The 20,224-nt window shown below is 42.9% G+C and overlaps 1 protein-coding gene across 2 annotated transcripts in view; it reads left to right on the top strand.

Annotated features, from left to right (window-relative positions):
- TMEM123 (transmembrane protein 123) overlaps positions 1-20,224 on the top strand; it is a 42,784-nt gene that overhangs the window by 14,719 nt on the left and 7,841 nt on the right. For both annotated transcript variants that reach the window (XM_075919298.2, XM_075919297.2), the window contains 3 exons: positions 3,679-3,735; positions 8,491-8,520; positions 17,748-17,915. In XM_075919298.2, the coding sequence (XP_075775413.1) occupies positions 3,679-3,735; positions 8,491-8,520; positions 17,748-17,915 (255 nt within the window). The remainder of the gene's footprint in view (positions 1-3,678; positions 3,736-8,490; positions 8,521-17,747; positions 17,916-20,224) is intronic.

The following is a 20,224-nucleotide window of genomic DNA, read 5'->3' as shown; positions in this document are numbered from 1 at the left end:
TGCACAAGAGGCCAGTGTAGACAGGCAACAAGAATTTCTTGCTCAAGAAAGCCAGACGGCTAAAATGGCCATTAGAGCTTTCTTGCACAAGAGAGCGTCTATACTGGCACAGATACTTTTGCGCAAAAGCACATCTCTTGCGCAAAAGCACATGCCACTGTAGATGCTCTCTTGTGCAAATACTTTAATGCAAAAACTCTTGCGTTAAAAGTATTTGCGCAAAATCTTGCCAGTGTAGACGTAGCCTATAGGTGGCAAACAGAATGCATGGAAGTCATTGTTATGAAAATTGCCCAGCAAACTGTGTGTGTACATGCTTCCTTATGTGTATTTGCTTAATATGTTTTTAAATGTTAATCTACTAAATGCTCTGTGTGGAGCTGTTATGGAATCATGTGAAAGGGAGAGGTTTAGAGTTAGAGATTACAAACTGTAGGGAACTCAAGACCTTTTAAGAAAGTCATGCTTGCTTCTCTTAGCAAGGAACAATCAGTTTCACATACAGAATGGAAAGCAATTGTCTAGGAAGGAGTACTGCAGAAAGGGATCTAGGAGTCATAGTGCTCTGGCAAAGCCTCAGAAGCGCGGGAACCCGCCGCGGCTGTGGCTTTGCTCGCGGTGTCCCTGGTCTGCTGGAGACGGTCCCCAGCAGACCAGGGGCACCGCGAGATAACAAAGCCAGAGCAAAGCCTCAGAAGCGCGGGACCCCGCCGCGGCTGCGGCTTTGCTCGCGGTGCCCCTGGTCTCCTGGGGACCGTCTCCAGCAGACCAGAGACACCTGGAGCAAAGCCGCAGCCGCAGCGGGTCCGCGCCAGAGCAAAGCCTCAGAGGCGCGGCACCCCGCCGCTGCGGCTTTGCTCCCCGTGTCCCTGGTCTGCTGCGGGGGGGGGCACAACTAGTGTGCCCCCCCCCCCCCCCAGCAGACCAGGCTTTTGTTGTGGACCCTGTGGCAGAGCAGCTGGGGCGCTGCCGGTTGGTCCCGCAGCGCCGCTCTGGGCACTACTGGACCAACCCGGCAGCACCCCAGCTGCTCTGCCCCAGGCATCCTGATTCAGCCGCTGCTGGTCTGTTTCAGCAGCGGCTGAATCAGGACGCCTGGGGCAGAGCAGCTGGGGTGCTGCTGGGTTTGTCCAGTAGCGCCGAGGAGCTGCGCTACTGGAGCAACCCAGCAGCACCCCAGCTGCTCTGCCCCAGGCGTCCCCAAGTCAGCCGCTGCTGAAACTGACCAGCGCTGACTACAGGAAGCCCGAGGCACAGTTGCTCTGCCCCGGGCTTCCTGGAATCAGCCGCTGATCAGTTTCAGCAGCAGCTGACTTGGGGACTTGAGGTTCTTAAGTTGAATCTGTATGTAAGTCAGAACTGGCGTCCAGATTCAGCCGCTGTTGAAACTGATCAGTTTCAGCAGCTGCTGAATCTGGACGCCAGTTCCGACTTACATACAGATTCAACTTAAGAACAAACCTACAGTCCCTATCTTGTACGTAACCCGGAGACTGCCTGTACCTAAAAGAGTGTCACAAGGAGGAGGGAGAAAAATTGTTCTCCTTGGCCTCTGAGGACAAGAAGCAATGGGCTTAAACTGCAGCAAGGAAGGTTTAGGTTGGACATTAGGAAAAACTTCCTAACTGTCAGGGTGGTTAAACACTGGAATAAATTGCCCAGGGAGGTTGTGGAGTCTCCATCTCTGGAGATATTTAAGAGCAGGCTGGATAGACATCTATCAGGGATGGTCTAGACAATGTTTGGTTCTGCCGTGAGGGCAGGCACTGGACTCGATGACCTCTCGAGGTCCCTTCCAGTTCTAGTGTTCTGTGATTCTCTGTTCTGCTCCTAATACCTCCAAACATTCCTCTCCCTCTTTGCCCCCCAGGCAGCTCTTTTCAGTATGCTATCTCTTCAATCATTATGGAAAGAAGTGGAGGGCAGTAGATGTGTAGCACCAGCAATGTGAGGAAAGAGAAAGAACATAGGGCAGCCACAACTTCCTTAAATGAGGAGAGGAACACAGAACAATTCTGATGGAGGAAAAAGTGGGGAATGAACCAGTAGCCTCAAATCTGGGTGAGGAGTTACAGCCCTACAAAGATATAAAGACTGAAGAGCAGAGACACCCCAATAAGGGTGGACGGGGCAAAGGGGAATAGCATGGAGAGAACAGGAAAACTGAAAAGAGAGAAGGGATAAGAAAAGCGTGTTAGGAGAGTGCAAAAGAAAAACTGAAAGAATAGGATTGTCTTTCTATCCTAGTCAACTAGTCAACTAACTGATAAGCAGGAGCTTATCTGTTAGCACTGTCGACCAGTTGCATTCCCCCTTCCTCCCTCGCCTCTCTGCATTAGAAGGGGTAGGGAAGCCGGCGCACAAAGTTGCTGGCTCATTCCCTGGTCCCAGGTCACTCATTACACAGGATAGACCTCCCCACACTTCCCCTCTGCCACTCTGCATTATAAGGGACAAGGGAGAGGGCATACGAAGATGCTGGCTCAGTCTCTGGGTCAGCATCTTTGCGCGCCAACTCCCCTGTCCCTTGTCATACGGAGCAGCAGCAAGGAAGGAAGTGGTTATGCTGTGCGATGAGCGACCAGGGACTGAGCCAGCATCTTCACAGGCAGGCTCCTCTGTCCCTTGTAATGCAGAGCGGCAGTGGGGGAGGTTATGCTGGGACCAGGCACAACCCAGACTAAGAACTGTAATTGCCTACCCTTATCGACTAATTGAGTAGTCAATTAAAAAAATCTATCAACTACTCAATTAGGAAAGTAACCGCATTTTAACATCCTTACTTTCTATTCTGCTTTAGTATGGCACCTGGCACGGTGAAGTGCTGGTCTGTTACTAGGGCTCCTAGATGTTCCAGGAATACAAACAATAAATAATTTTTAAAAATGAGATATGGAAGTTAAGGAGAAAATGGAGATGTAAAACCTAATCTGCATCCTTGCAAACCTTCCCAATATAGATGCCCCCTCTGCTGTTGAAAAAGTGATTTTTCCCAGTATAAGTTCCCCTGTATCAGTTCCCTGAGCTAAATAAACTCAATAAATAACCTTACAATCTTACACTAGTATAACTGTTTACACAAGGGTTTGCCAATATAGAAATGTCATTAAAAAGCACACCTCTAACTGACATTACTATTTTTACTGTAGACTTGGCCTAAAACAAATTCAGAAGCAGGAGAGGAGAGAATGTGCTAGGGGCAGTGAAAGATAACAAAGCCAAAATACGTAAAAGCTAAACTAGAATAAAAAGGGGAAAATTCAAAATGCCAGAGTCCAGACGTGGGCAGTCAGAGCGCTAGCAGATGCAGCAGCTGCAACAGAGCACAATGTGAAGGGGAGTAAGAAGAGGCAATTAGTAGAAAGGCAGGTGAGCAGGACTCCAACCTATCAAGGGTGGGGATCATGGGACTTAAAGAATGTGGCCCTGATCTTACTGAAAGGGAAATAAATCAATGGCAAAACTGTCATTGCCTGTAGTAGAACAAGACCCACCCATTGTGTGACTCTGCTTTCTGCTCTGACCCCAGTCCTGGCCTGCAGTTGGATATCCTAAAAAAAGGGTGTGCATAACATTGGGAGTTGCTTCTTCAATTGCAGTACATTATGCTTACACAAAAATGGCTTGTTTTTAAAGCTAGAGAACTTAATTCTTTCACCATTTTCTTTTTTCTTGAAGGGCCTGCATCCAGTACAGCCACAAGCATGCATTCCATTTCAAATACTTCAGTACACAGTAAGTATGATAACCCTTTTCCTTCTGGCACTATATAGGCAAGCACAAAAAATATCCAAACGTTAAAATCAGACAACATTCCATAGACCATGATTGAAACACTTCATTTTATGGGGACGTTAACAGAATGGCACAATTAAGAGACCACTCAAGATTTTTACTTTATAGGTCAAATTAAAGGTGACACTATTCCAGTTAACTTGCTGGCCATGAGCACCCCAATGCGATAAGCTGAGAAAAATCAAGAAAGAAAAATCTAAAGCTCCTTGATTAATTTTCTTGGTTGTTCTGAACTTTAGCAAACACATTCCATTTTAGTGCAGAAGGACAGTGAATAAGCTGCTGTGCAAACAGCGAATATATGTTTCAGTTTTCCTACTCTGCAGTAGTCTGTGAATGTAACCAACAGGTGGGAATCCACGTGTCTTGGGGGAGGGAAAGAAAGATATGTTTCTGTTTGGATGAGGCTCCGAGGTAGCTGCGCCATGGAAACATGTTCTGTCTCCATGGAGCCTATAATCACAAAACCCTGCAGTTCAAGCAAGATATTGGCAATAAGAACAAGTCACTCTATTAAAGGTATGCCACCAGCTTTCATCCTCCATTCATTGAGGGAAGAACCTTAATGCATAGAGGTCCCCCAATCCTTATTTATAATACAAGTTATTCAGACTTTAATGATCTACCATTTGAGGGAGCAAGCAGGATCATAACGCCAGGTGTCTTACAGTAAAAGAAGTCAATGTGTGTAATTAATGGGTGGGAACTGTAGACATAGAACCTTGTAAAACTCTGCCCTGCTACCCTAGACACCTACCCCATATTTAGCAGGGCTGAAGGTATGAATTTTCAATGTAATTTTTATTCTGCTACTAAAACAAATTATCCATCTCCTTTGTCCTGCAATATTCCAGCCTTGGTTTTGCTGCAACATGAAAATATTAAAAGGGAACAAATCATGGCAGGAGAACTGAGAAACCCAAAATCATTTTCTGTGGGAGCTTGGCATAGGCTTGTTTCACATGTTAGTAAAGGGTTGGATGAGAGTTTACATATCATACCACTTCCCAGCATGTGTTGATTAAGCATTAGAAAATAATCTCTTTTGTGGCCCTCTGAAATCTTACACTTAAAAGAGGAAGGAGAAGGAAGTCTAGTTTCTTCCCCATGTGTCTATTTTTGTCATTTATTATTTGCTTTACTATCGCAAATAGAATACCACTTATTTATTATTTGGATTCTGCTAGCATCTAGGGCAGGAGTGGGGAACCTTAGGCCGAGTGGCTGATGCGGCCCCCGGCTTGCCTGGGTCTGGCCTCTGAGGCTCAGCACTGGGGAGCCCGCACTGGCTCTCCAGCCCCCCCTTACACCTACCCACAGGGCTGGAGCACACAAACTCTACTAGCCTGGCCCCTCAGGCTCTGGTGTGCAAAGAGTATGTGGGGAGTGTCTTTCTCCTTCTCAGTCACTGGCTTTTCACTTTGCTTCTCACTTGTATGCAGCCCCTAACTGATTTTTCTATGGGTCAGTGGCCCCCAACCCAAAAAAGATTCCTCACCCCAATGTAGGGGCTCCAGCCATGGTCCAGGATCTCTTTGCAAGCTAGGTGCTGTACAAACATGGAACAAAAAAGCAGTCTCTGCCTCAAAGAGCTCTATAAATGAAGGAGTTGTTTTCTTTGGTAAGAGCTATGTCTATGTCAGTTAATAAGTACCCAGTACTCCTATTTCTTTGGGTGTTGGTGATTACCAAGTAGCCCTGAGACCTGTAGCAGTGAAGGAGGTGAGCAGTGGGCTGTGAACATTCTCACTTGGCTCAGTCCTAGATGTTCTTGTTGGATCTTGAATATTGTGCTGCAGCATGAGGTGATTCATACAGATGAAATGCCATCTGTACTTTCCGCAGCCATTATTAGCATTTTGACTTAAGGATTCAGTAGTGGATACGAAGAAAAGGAGAACAGGATGTAATCTTACCAAAGTTGGGTTGCCTTCGGTAATGATAGAAATGGTGCACATTTTAATTTCATTGTTTGCAGAATCTCTGCTCAGGCATACAAGCATAGGCATGAATGAAAAAGAACAGAGAGGTTAGTATCTTAGTTACCTTATCCATAGTAGAGGTTGATATCAGATTGGAAACCATTGTCACGCACGTTTTTAGTTTAGATTGTGTGTACTCTCTCAAGATGGTTCTTAAATCCAGGTAGCCTGAAGATAAATCCAGGTAGCTTTATTATTATTTTATTATTAATTTTATATTATTTGTATTGTGGTAGAGCCAAAGTCCCATTGTGCTAAGCACTGTACAGATCTAATAAAAAGACTGTTTCTGCCCAAACAACTTACAATCTAAGTAAACTCGCTCACCCCCATTTGAAACACATTTGTAGATTTTAAGGACAGAGGGAACCATTGTTATCCTCTTGTTCAGGGCTACTGTACTTTGGAAGCCCCGGGGACCACAACGGTACTTACAGCACAACTTAAATGTAGTTGCATATACATGCAAATATATATGCAAATATATGCAAATAGTTTCTTTCACAGTTACAGGCATGAATACAAAGATTAAACCTTAAGCCGTGGTGCCGGACCCAAATGTGGTCAGTGTGAGCCAGTCAGCACCTCTCAGGCTCTGCCCACAAGGCTAAGCAGCCAGCACTCTCCACAATGCCCCAGCACTCCCAGCACCTTCTCCGTGGGGGCTAGAAACACCGACACTCTGTACCCATCTGTTCCAGCCAGCCCGTCCACTTGTGTCTTTCGGTGCTCACCCTGCCAGGGAGACACCTCATCGTTGTGGAGTATGTTCTCAGTGGAGGCCATGTTCAAAGGATCCCACCCACAGGCTGCATGTTGAGCCACACATAAACCCAAACTGCAAAGTGGGCTGCAAACAAATGGGCCCTGCTCTAGTCTGACCTTTTGCACGTCATAGGTCATAGAACTTTCCTGAATTGGTGATTCAACTCCAAATTTTGTCATTTAATTTTTCACTAGACTAAGGCTTTTACAGTGTTGGTGAGAAAATTCTCAACTTGCTAGCAGTGAGTAGAAGAACCCTGTTTCCTTCAGAGAAAATGGGATTTGTTTTGTTTTATGAATCAGTCACAATGATAATTATTGAGTATGTCATACTGTGGTGCTTAAAAATTATAGATGCATTTGGACGTATCACTAGGTCTTTTTTACACTATGGTAAGTCGGAATATGCATTACAAATTAGTTATTCAGAACTGAGGTGTTCTTTATGCATTCTGACTATTTGACTGAAAGTGTCCATCTTTAAACATGGGTAATCTATCCTGCATAAGAACTGTGATTCATTTTTTAAAAACAAAACAAAAGCATGCAATATTAAACTGCATCATTAGTTGTTTTCCTTTATGTAATAAATATGAAATAATGCAATCTAGGTATGTTTAGCATTATGAGTGACAAGTACAGCTGGTCTTTTACGGAGAAATTAATATATGAAGTGGAAAGATAAAAGGACAGATGTCTGTCTTCTATTGTTACCAGATGTTCTTTCATCTAGGATTGGCTGGTAAAATATTATGGATAAGACTTTCTTTACGGGTAAGGCACAGAAGAGAAGCTGACTCTCATTGACTTACACTGTTTCCCCTTTGTGCCTGTGAAAACTTTGCACTTCATGTATGGAAATTATTGAAACTAAATAAATGGCAAGAGGACAGTTTACAGAAAATATACCTCTTTTCTGCAAAGAAACAGATTACTGAGTCTTGGTACAATGAGAAAATAAAGATAATTCAGCAATGGGACTGAGAGTGCAAACATGCTGAGGAACGTTATCAAAATGCCTTTAAATAAGCACAGATTTTTTTGTATATTGTGGTTCAGGATGTCTGCTCATGGCCTAGAAACCACAGCTGTGTAATTTTATTTATATATAGACACACACACATACATTGAACCACAGAGATAATATATATTACTACAGTGTCAATTTGGCATGTTTGGAAGTTATATGCTTTAAAAAAAATTAAAAACCTATTACTTGAAACCTTTTTGCTGTTTTGCTTGTTTTTGAATAGACTCCTGTTCTGGTTTTTACCTTTGGAATTAGAATAGCAACTGTCATTGATGTATGATATAACTCTGCATGTCTGAAGATCAAGGATGTCTGAAACCTTCATGTAACAGAGAGTCAGTTAGGAGGCACTGTTCCAGTTCAACCCCAGAATTCAGTGAAGATGATGTCATTTTCTTGAAAAGTGGCTATCTGGTATCTTCAAAGAAAGGCTCTCTATATGGCCGGCCAGCATCATCTTCACTCTCCCCAGGGTTCAAAAGTGCAGCCTGTGTATCATATAGGAGGCATAGCCAGAGTGGAGTTGTTGAGATGACACATGGTGGGGAGAGGATTATTTGTGGGTATTGAACAAAAATCAGCATCTGTGAGGAATTTTCTTCCTTTAGCACTTGAACCAAAGTCTCTCAGTCAGTGGGAGTCCTTCCAGTAAGCGTTGGAACGGGACATTAGGACACATCCACAGCTCCAGTTTCTGTTAATGGGACTTGCACAAAGATATCAAGTGTAAATTATAAACTAGTGTTTCACCATGGATTAATTATGTAGCAAAAGGAGCTGCAGCCAGGCAGTCTGCCATCTTCAAGTCAAAACAAGGTGTAAGCAATAGATGGATGCATTTTAATGCCATAATACTTGATTCTTATATCTAAGGATTCAAATACTTGTATTTATTGATTTTCTTTTTCTTCCTTTTAGATAGTAATGGGTCTCTCACAACTACATTGGGTGAGTTTAACTTAAATTGTCTGATAACCCTTTTAATTGTGCTTTAAAACTTTTTTTAACGATGCAGTCAAATTCTTAATCTTAACTAAATTTGCTGTTAAAACCTACAGTTGATCTGGCTAGTGTTCATATATTGTACATTTTAAATTATATTTGATTGGTTTAACCACTTCCTGTTTTAGATTAGTCTGTGAAATACAGTCTATTGCATATGGTTCCACGACTGGATTCATTCTCTTAGAGGAGAAAGAGCATATGGTATTGCTAAAAAGGCTGCAAGTTGAGTATGCTACAATCTAGATTGGTCTCTAGTGTCTGTATGTGTCTCCTTCAGTTGCTCATGATTCCTTCAAATTTCTTGTGTTGGGGAAGAGAACACTTTATAGAAACAGCTGAGCTATTTTTAAGTTTTTAATAGGAGGAAAAATCCTATGAGCTTTCCTCTGCCCTTCAGTTCTGGTTAAACATTTTAGTTGATTACACAAATGATTGGAGCTACAAAGTTCAGGATTTTCCCTCTTTTGTAATTCACTGAAATCTAAGGAATAAGCTAAATTTCAAGAAAATGGTTGAATAGATTTACAATTTAAAATAGGATTTCATGTATTTTATAGAATTTGCTTCATATGCTGGAATTTGCTTTGTGTTAATCTCTGTATAGAATATTATTTAACAGAAGAAGAATAATGTAAAGAGACCATATTTTAAGGAATATAGACATAAGCATAAGGAACATAGTTAAGATTTAGATTTCAACTTCACTATTGCATTTTTGTGACATTTGAGTATTTGATTTATCAAACTGAGTGTGCTATCAGTAACACCTGATGGTTGCACAGAATTTTGTCATTTTTATGTCTGAATAACTGCCATCAGTAATATGTTCCATTTCTGTTTTCTCTGTGGTGAAAAGTACGGTGAACTTCATTAGCTGACATGCATTAGTATAAGAAAACAGTCCTTTACATTGATTTTTTGTATTCCAGATTACTTCAAAACACTTTTCAAACACAAGATATGACCACTATTTATGGGTGCTTGGGAACAGTAGGTCATGTGCAGCAAAATATTGTAGCCAGTCATAACTTTGGGGGGAACTTAAACAAAATGTAGATAGCCACAATGAAAATTATTGAAGACTATATTCCCATATCAATTGTCACTGACCACAGGTTGCTACATCTCATTTACAAGGCAGTGACTGGTAGCACAGTATCCCTATCACTGGGTTAGGGCATTGGGTCAGTATTCCTTCAGTAGGAAGCCAGACTGAATTTGCTGCAGTGTATTATGTCGGAAGGATTATAGGCTCTTCTTGGAGCCTCCAACTTCAGTGGTATCCATGCACTCTTCAGACCAGTTATATAAAGACAGGTGTAATTGTTATCGGGATAATTTGGTCTGCAGACCTTCTATTATTGGTAATGATGGACTTTTATTTGACTCTGGATTTTGACTTGAGATATATGTTAAATCTGGGGCTGGATTAAGGGGGGGGCTAGCCGGGCAGCTGCCCAGGGTGTCAACCTATGGGAGAGCGCCTAATTGAAGCAGTAAGGGGCACCCGGGGGCGGGGCCGTGCATACGCCGGGTGTGCGGCTCCCCTTACCACTTCAATAAGGCGCCCCCCCATTGGATGGCACCCAGGGGCGGGGCCGCGCATGCGCCATGCGCCCGGGGGCGCTGCGCCCCTTACCATGTCAATCAGGTGCCACACATGCACCACGCACCCACTGTCCGGGGCGCAAGTATAGCTTGGTCCAGCACTGGTTAAATCCTTGGCTCGGTGGTAGATTGCCTGTGTTGCCACAGGCAAGTCAATTTCCAGCCAGTGTCTTGGTTTTACATCTGTAAAATTGGAACAGTGCAAAACAGGTGTGTTATGAGGATAAATTTACAGTGTCATCTAAATATTATGGCAGCATTTCTCAAAGTGGGCCATGGGCCCCCTTTGGGAAAGCTGCTAATGGACTGCTCTGCTTTATTTATCTAAAGGCTCTGCAGCCACAGAGCCTTGTTGCTCCCATTGGCTCCGGTTCACCATTTGCGGCCAAGGGGAGCTATAGGACGTGGCCACAGCACTTTCCATGGCTCGTCTTGGCAGGAAACAGTGAACCAGGGATAATGGGATCTGCGAGGCTCCGTGGTTGCGGATCATTTAGATAAACAAAGTGGAGCGGCCTGTTAGCAGCTTTCCCAAATTGGACCCGTGGCAAAGATATGTTCCTGTCTTTGCCACTGGCCTGCTGGATGATCTTGAGCAAGTCACTTCCCCTCTCTGTGCCTCAGTTTCCTCGTCTGAATAATGGGGATAATGATATTGGTCTCATTTATAAAGTGTTTTGAGCTCTGATAAGTTCTATAGAAGAGCTAGGTATTATTTAGATAGATGCACCAAGTAGAAAGAACCAAGCTCAGCTTTCAGAGCCCAGGATGTAACATGGTATGTCCAGGGTATGGGTGACAGTACAATCCAATGAATGCAAGTGTGTCTTGTCACTGATTCTTATAATCATAATACACCTCTCCCTCTCCACCCCTTCCCCTCCCCAGTAGTTGTGGATGTGTTTAAGACCTTCTCTTCAAAAAAAAATGCCAGCAAAATCAACTAGCGACTGAAAAGTCTGAAGGTCACAAAGATATCTATCTCATAGGGTACACACAGTAGTGGTCCTGCCAGTCCACCTACCAGCAGTACGAGCCTCATCCCACTGTAGTCCACTGTACTGCATTATAGGTAACAAAGCTCTGTGCTCAGCAGCCCTTCTGGTATCTCAACATTATTTTTTGTCAACCCTCCTCTGCAGGTTCAAGCCCTATGGCAAGGGCAGTTTTGATATTTACAGATGATTGTGCCATTTGGAGGGTTTGCATATCATTTTTAAAATGTGTTCTGTATTTTACTCAATGTGTTTTACACATGCTTCAGAGAGGAGCTGAATTTCCTAATTGCTACAAGGTAAGCATGTGAATGGAACAAAACCAGATATTTAATCTGAATGAATGTTGCCTTTGAATTGCACAAGAGATATTATGTACCATCCCATAGTATAAAAGTGATAGAAATGTAGCCGTGTTAGTCTAGTGTAACTGAAACAAAAAACGGAAGTACGTAGCGCTTTAAAGACTAACAAGACTAATAAACCATCTTGTTAGTCTTTAAAGTGCTACATAGTCCTGTTTTTTGTTATACAGGCAGTCCCCCGGTTACGTACAAGATAGGGACTGTAGGTTTGTTCTTAAGTTGAATCTGTAGGTTTGTTCTTAAGTTGAATCTGTATGTAAGTCGGAACTGGCGTCAGCCGCTGCTGAAACTGATCAGTTTCAACTGCGGCTGAATCTGGATGCCAGTTCTGACTTACATACAGATTCAACTTAAGAAACCCAGGTGTCCCCAAGTCAGCTGCTGCTGAAACTGATCAGCGCCTGATTCCAGGAAGCCTGGGGCAGAGCAACTCTGCCTCGGGCTTCCTGTAGTCAGCTGCTGGTCAGTTTCAGCAGAGCAGCTGGGGTGCTGCTGGGTTGCTTCAGTAGTGCGTCTCCTCAGTGCTACTGGAGCAACCCAGCAGCACCCCAGATGCTCTGCCCCAGGCGTCCTGATTCAGCCGCTGCTGAAACTGATCAGCAGCGGCTGAATCAGGACGCCTGGGGCAGGGCAACTGGGGTGCTGCTGGGTTGGTTCCGAGCGGCGCTGCGGGACCAACCCGGCAGCCCCCAGCTGCTCTACCCCAGGGGTAGGCAAGAAAAGCCTGGTCTGCTGGGGGGGGGGCGGGCACTAGCTGCAACCCCTCCCCCCCCCAGCAGACCAGGTTGACGCGGAGCAAAGCCGCAGAGCACGCGGGCAGCGGGACAGTCCAGGCGCGCCGCGGCTGTCCCACTGCTGGCGTGCTCCGAGGCTTTGCTCCCCATCTCCCTGGTTTGCTGGTCAGACTAGGGAGATGGGGAGCAAAGCCATGGAGCACGCCCGCAGCGGGACAGCTCAAGCGCGCCTGGGCTGTCCCGCTGCGGGTGTGCTCCAAGGCTTTGCTCCCTGTCTCCCTGCAGACCAGGGAGACCGAGAGCAAAGCTGCGGAGCACGCCCGCAGCAGGACAGCCCAGGCGTGGGCTGTCCCGCTGCGGGCGTGCTCCGCGGCTCTGCTCCTGTCCCCCTGGTCTGCTGGGGGGGTCCAGCAAAGCCGCTGGACCCCCTCCCCAGCAGACCAGGGACACCAGAGCAAAGCCGCCACCTGGGCTTTGCTCGTTTGCCCAGGCGGCGGCTTTGCTCGGGTGTCCCTGGTCTGCTGGGGGGGTCCAGCGGCTTTGCTGGATCCCCACCAGCAGACCAGGGAGACCGGGAGAAGCTTTTCTCGCCCCGGAGGACACAGGTGGCGACCCGCCACCCATGAGCTCTGAGGCGAGAAAAGCCCCGTTCGTAAGTGCGGATCCGACATAAATCAGATCCGCATAAGTCGGGGACTGCCTGTAGTATAAAAGGAGAGTGATAAATAAGATGTATTATGCGGGTGGTGTAGTGTTCTCTACAGTATATGTTCTAATATTTTGATAAGTCCAGGTTTAAATGTCTCTAGGAGTGAGGTTTCTACCACTTCCCTTTTCAAGTTTTATTTCACAGTCTCATAGATCAGTACTGCAGCCTCTCAATTCTCTTTCTTGTTCTCAGCTGTGTTTGAAGCAATGTTACTCAGTCTTTGGGAGAATCTCATTCCTAAGATCAAAATATGATTTCTCAGGTTTTAAATAAAGCTTTGTTCATCATAATGCCATTCAGTAAGAGGTTATATAGTGCTAAACGGGAAAGAGTGCAAGCTGAGTGCCCATTTGTGTATGTAACTAAATTGAAATTTTTATTTTCATTTGATTCAAGAAAGCATTAGCATTACTGTACATTTGAATAAACTAACATACAAATATTCCATTTTATCTGGATGAACCTTAGATGCTATATGATTATATAAATAATGCAAAGGTAGCCAGCTATGAATAGAGCTTTGCATATAGTAATTTGGGGAGATAAATAGAAAACTGCTTTGACCAATATTTTCTGTTTGGGAAAATTTCAGTTATACAGGTTGAACCTCTCTAGTTTCAGCACCCTCAGGACCTAATTGAACCATGGGAGGTCAGGTCAGTTTTGTCTAGCAGCATTACCAACTCTTTCACTGTTGACTGGTCTCTTAGAAGACATTTAGGGTTAAATTAGAGCTAAATAACAGCACAAAACACTGAGAGCCAGGACTGATGGCTGTAAACAAACTTTATGGGACCATGGAAAACTTGGCCACACCCAGTAAGTGGACATCCAGACAACTAAAATCATTGTGGACTACGGATTTTGCCGGATTAGAGTGTGCTGCATTAGACAGGTTCAACCTATCTAATGTTTCAGTTTTACATTAATGTTTTCTTTTAGGATTTACATTTCTCAGTATTTTTCTACTCTTCTACTTCTGTATTCAGGATTTCATTACATCAGATACATCATATTAATCTATTCTATTTTGTATCTTTCCCTATAGTATTTTTATTCTGAACAGTTCACTGTCACTTTCTTAGGAGAGAGAGTGTTTGGTAAGAGTAGAATCAAAGTTTTTAAAAAATCATGTCAGCCAGAATTTGTGAAACAGCATTCCATTCTTTGAAATTCAGCAAGTTCATCCCTCTCTGCAGTAGCATAAATAGCTGTTCCTCATGTAGTAGTACTTAGTTTAATTTTCACCCTAATAGGGAGGACCATAAGAAATCCAGGATCTAATATGAATCTGATGGGTATTCTTTTGTGCTGTGATTTCAGATGTAATAAAAAAAGCCTTATGGATATGAGGAAGTGGTAGATATGATATTTCTTAACTTCAGTAAAACTATTGATACTGTCTCATTCGAACTTTTCATAAACAAGAGATGCAACATAGATGGAGCTACTATAAGATGGGTGCATAATTGGTTGGAAAAGAATTCCCAAAGAATAGTTATCACTGATTCACATGTGAGCTGGAAAGGTTAGCAAATGGGGTCCCACAGAGATCAATTTGATTAGGTATTTTCATGATTGATTTAGATAATGGTATTGAGAATACATTTACAAAATCTATGGACAATATCAAGCTGTGAGAGGGATTGCAAGTGCTTTGGAGGATAGGATTAATGTTCAAAATTATCTGAAAAAATTAGAGAAATGATGTGAAGTAAATAGGATGAAATTTCATAAGGACAAATGCCAGATATCCCACTTAGGAAGGAACAGTCACATGCACACACACAAAATGGGAAAGGACTTCCAAAGGAATAGAGTGGAAAGGGATCGGTGGATCACTAGCTAAATATGAGTTAACAGTTTATCACTTTTGCAAAAAAACAAACATCTTTCTGGAATGTATTAAGAGGAGTGTTGTAAGCAAGATACAATAAGTAATTTGTGCGCTCAATTCTGTGCTGAATAGGTCTTAACTGGAGTACTGTATATGGTTCTGAGTGGCATATTTCAGGAAAGATGTGGATGAATCTTTCCTGAGAGTCCAGAAAAGAGTAATAAAATTATTAAAGGCCTAGAAAACATGATCTAGGAGGAATGACAAAATAATTTGGGGAACATAACAGTTTTTAGGTACATAAAAGATTGTCACAAGTAGAAAGGAGAAAAATAGTTCTCTAGCCTCTGAGGTGAGGACTAAAAACAATGGTCTTAAATTGTAGCAAGGATGATTTAGGTAGACATTAGGAAAAAAATGTTAACTGTCAGGTTAGTTAAGCATTGTAATAAATTGCCAAGGGAGGTTATGCAATCTCCGTCATTTTAAGAGCAGATTAGACAAACATCTGTCTGGGATGGTCCAGCTCTGTGGTTCTCAGAACACAGCCTGCTTGAGGCCCAGACAGCAGACAGCTCCAGCGTCTGTGGCATCATCAGTGCTGTAACTAGAGTAGGGCATGACAGGCACCTGCCCCAGGTGAAGAGCTGGCCAAGAGGATATAAAAATGCGGTGATGCAGTATTAATCCCAACATCAGCCGCCTCGCAGGATCAGGCCCAGCGACATCAGCCCCTCCCCATCCTGGCAGCATTGGCACTAGGCTGAGGTGCTCAGCACCCCCATGCCTTCCAAGATCACGGAGTGAGTGACCCCCACTGAAGTGGGCTTCCCAACCCAAGGACCAAAATCCCAGTGCGGGTTGGATGATGGAGCAGCATTTCCAGGGGGAGGGAAGTCTGAGGAGGGTTTGGGTATATGGAGAACTGTCTCTGGTTGGAGGGCACCAAGCAGGATTCCCCATCTTTGCAAACAGTCTCTGCAGCTGTGCTCTCCAGGCCTCAGTCCAGCCAAACTACCAGCAACCCCCCAGAAGTGAGGGTGGTAATATACTGTGCAGTGTAGCCCTTACAGTAAATTAAGTTTAATAATTAATCTTTTGATTTGTTTTGCTAATTTAAATGCTTTTGGTAGATATTTGCCAGTGTTGAAATGAAAGATTCTATATTGATTTTAATTATATTGCTGTCTTACAACACATACTAAACCCTGGTTTTTGGTGGGAGGGGGGGTTGTTTTGGTTTTTTGGTAGCTGTCCAGGTAGTGTATATATTGTGTGGATGTAACCCACACAACGTATAGAGAGCTGCATAGGTAGCTACAATGGTAAATAAGTTGAGAACCACTGGGGTAAATAATACTTAGTCTTGCCAAGAGTTCAGGGGACTAGACTAGATGACCTCTTGATGTCCCTTCCAGTCCTGTGATTCTATGAATAATTAAGATTTGTCATTTTGAAATCTTTAAGATCTCAGTCTTATAATCACTCACTCAAAGCCCTGATTCATTATAGGGATGTTAGTGGATAGTCGACTAGTGGATTACCCGATAAGCATGCATAAACTTATTGGTTAGTCGAGTGGAGTATTGACTACTCACTTCCAATAGGAGCCGGTACTGGGTGCTCCGGCAGCAGCCCCTGTCCACAGGGATCCCATCAGGCAGTTGTCCTGCCTCACCCTGGACAGGAGCCACCTCACATTTTAAATGTAGCAAGAGCCTGGTGGCCCTTACTAGATTTAAAATGCAGAGCCACAGCACGGGTGGCTCCCAGAGCCAGCACAAGCTGGGGACTGCTCAATCCCAGCTTGAGTTGGCTCCTGGAGCTATCCCCTGCAGAGCGGCTCCTGGAGCTATCCCCTGCAGAGCGGCTCCTGGAGCTATCCTCTGCAGAGCGGCCCTTATAGACTGATCATGTAGTCGATACAAATTATATTTACTACACGATTAGCCAGATAACCACAATTTAACATCCTTAATTCAGTAACGTGTAAGAATCTGCATAACTTCAACTATAAATCATGTGCTTAAGTGCTTTCCAGAATAGAGTTGCTTTCCTAAACTGAGGTCATCATTAAGAATAGGATTGGGAACAGAAATCTCTTTATATAAAAACAGCTTTGACACACCTGCAATGTAAGTAGAGTCAGTGTCATCATCAAGAGTAATTTATGAATTTAGGGATAATCACTGAAGCCTGTTGGAGTTTTGCCGTGGACTTTAATTGGAGCAATGTAAAAAGTATTGGCATTTTATAGTAAAATTGTTTTTCATAGCTAGATGTAGATCAGTTCAAATCCAAATTAATGCTGTTGAATTCAGCAGAATCACTAAAGACTTTAACACTTGTGAAATTGATCAGAATTTTTCCTCATGTGTTTTCTTTTCTTTTTGCTGACAACAATAATCTGTATTGACAATATTTTCACCTAATGGATAAGCTAACAATTTGCAGAAGTCAAACCCACTTCTCTTCCTACTACCTCCAAAGCACTGTCATTGCTCTGAGCTCAAGTTAAGAAAAAGAAAAAGCAGGTTGAAGAAATTCATTGTGCATAATAGTCTCCCAAATGTGGGCTCTAACTAGGCGTAGGATAGAGCAGTTTACCCAGCAGAGGCCCCTGTCATCCATTCCTGGAGTTGAACACTGGGCACTAGCATTGGGAAGTGCACGTGGGGAGGTGGTCTCTAAGACCTGAAACAATGTGCTGGTAGCATAAATGCTTACAGGAGCAGAACATGATAAATGTGATCCCTCCTTTCTGAAGGGATAGTTTGCCATTTTGCAAGGGAACAAAAATAGATTTTTTTTTTACACAGAATCTCTCAAAACTGTCAATCAAAAGCTGCAATTTGAGTTATGGTTAGCATTGTCTTTTTAAATGTTTTTCCCTGTATTACCATTATTGTGCACTTTTTATAGGTTCTACCAAAACAACCATCACCACCACCCAGATAGTCACCACTACCAATACCACCATACAGACAGCTAAACCAACCACCGCCTCAAAGCCCAGTACAACAACACGATCCACAATCAATGTCACAGTGACCACTTCCAAGACTATGTCTCCTTCCACCTCTGTAACGGGTACGTACTATAGACTCCTGCCTATTTCCCACAGTGTGCTAACATATATTCTTCTGTTACCGACATTGTTTGGCAGTCTTTGAAAGCTAGCTTTAAGTATCTCCTTTAGGAAAAGGCCATTTGACCCAATGTGCATTTGGGAGTTTTTAAATGGCACATATTGGTGAATTCATATTCAAGAAATAAACATGCCAGACTTACCGTTAATTATAGTATTATCTGATTGGCTATCTTATACATGTTTCTCCATTGTTTATGAACTGCAGCCGTCAACATTTCCTTAAAAGAAAAAAGAATCTACTGAGTTACTAGAGTAAATCTTGGGTTACTCCACAGAAAGATTTACAGAGCTATAATTGAGGTCAGATTCTGACCTGCCAACACTTAAATAAAAATGAAGTTTTGTTCAACTGAGTTAAAAAATTAAAACTCCAAGTCAGTTTTGAAAATGTTACATGGGACCTTGGAATGGGCACCCTACTCCTTTACTACCTTTTAAAAATCCAATCTTCAAGCTAAAAGTTAATGAATAATTTGACTAGGGTTTTTTGTAGTGATATTAAGGAATGGAACTACCCTGTATACTGTGATAGAAATGTAGCCGTGTTAGTCTGGGGTAGCTGAAGCAAAATGCAGGACAATGTATCACTTTAAAGACTAACAAGATGGTTTATTAGATGATGAGCTTTCGTGGGCCAGACCCACTTCCTCAGATCAAATAGTGGAAGAAAATAGTCACAACCATATATACCAAAGGATACAATTAAAAAAAAATGAACACATATGAAAAGGACAAATCACATTTCAGAACTGGAAGGGGATGCAGGGGTGGGGGGGAAGGAAGGTAAGTGTCTGCGAATTGATGATATTAGAGGTGGGGAGAGTGGGATGTCTGTGTGCTAATGGTATTAGAGGTGATAATTGGGGAAGCTATCTTGGTAATGGGTAAGATAGTTTGAGTATTTGTTCATTCCTTCCCGGAGAGTGTCGAATTTTAACATGAATGACAGTTCAGAGGATTCCCTTTCAAGTGCAGATGTAAAAGTGCAGAATGCATTCTGCTACAAAGACCTTTTACATCTACACTTGAAAGGGAATCCTCTGAACTGTCATTCATGTTAAAATTCGACACTCTCCGGGAAGGAATGAACAAATACTCAAACTATCTTACCCATTACCAAGATAGCTTCCCCAATTATCACCTCTAATACCATTAGCACACAGACATCCCACTCTCCCCACCTCTAATATCATCAATTCGCAGACACTTACCTTCCTTCCTTCCCCCCCGCCCCTGCATCCCCTTCCTGTTCTGAAATGTGATTTGTCCTTTTCATATGTGTTCATTTTTTTTAAATTGTATCCTTTGGTATATATGGTTGTGACTATTTTCTTCCACTATTTGATCTGAGGAAGTGGGTCTGGCCCACGAAAGCTCATCATCTAATAAACCATCTAGTTAGTCTTTAAAGTGCTACATTGTCCTGCATTTTGCTTGTATACTGTGTTAGTGGTAACTCAGTATTTTGAGTTCAGAGACACGAGTTTTACAAGAACAGTTATTTGATGAGAACTTGATTTGTTCATGATGGACTAGATCATTTATATTGTCCTTTCACCAGGGTCCTTTTTTTTTAGCAGTTGTTCACCAGACCTTTGTATGACCAAAATATGTACCTCTCCCCTGCTATGAAAATTGAAACTGAAAACTTCAATACAAACATAATAGATAATGATGGTGCATTGAAAGGGTGACACACTTTAGATAACCTGATAAGTCCCTCTTCTCTCCAGCTTCTAGGATTCTGTGTTGATATCAGCTAAGCCTGTTACACTTGCTGAGTTCATTTAGTTGATGATATACAGCCTCCAGATGCTGGAGAAGAATTTCTAAGAGTTTATCTCTGTACCAACAACAAAGGGAAAATGTATAGTGACAACACCATCTTACCATCTGGCAATAGTTATGCAGTTAACATTCTGTGAGCATGCTGACGGTGAAGCCAAGAAAGGCCCTACTTGTTTACTAAAAATATGAGACATTCTCTCTCCTACATGAGACCCATGTTGGATGAAAGCCTGTTATAGAAGATAGCATGAACTCATCAGGAGGCTAAAGAACTCAGCTTCAATATTTCTGTCATTCCTTCCATTCTTTTTTCTCTGAAGGCAGTAATTCAATTTGGGAGAGGATTTCATTATCAAGTATCAAATCTAAACTCTCAGTTGAACTCAATTAATATTCTAAATGACCTGTTTTCGTGTAGTATAGTTCCTATGCATGACCGTTCCATTTAGGAAGTATAGGT

This window comes from Pelodiscus sinensis, chromosome 1 (assembly GCF_052426305.1).
Source record: "Pelodiscus sinensis isolate ZL-2025 chromosome 1, ASM5242630v1, whole genome shotgun sequence".
Lineage (NCBI taxonomy): Eukaryota > Metazoa > Chordata > Testudines > Trionychidae > Pelodiscus > Pelodiscus sinensis.
The sequence above is the reverse complement of the archived record's forward strand: the minus strand, read 5'-3'. Positions and strand labels throughout refer to the sequence as shown.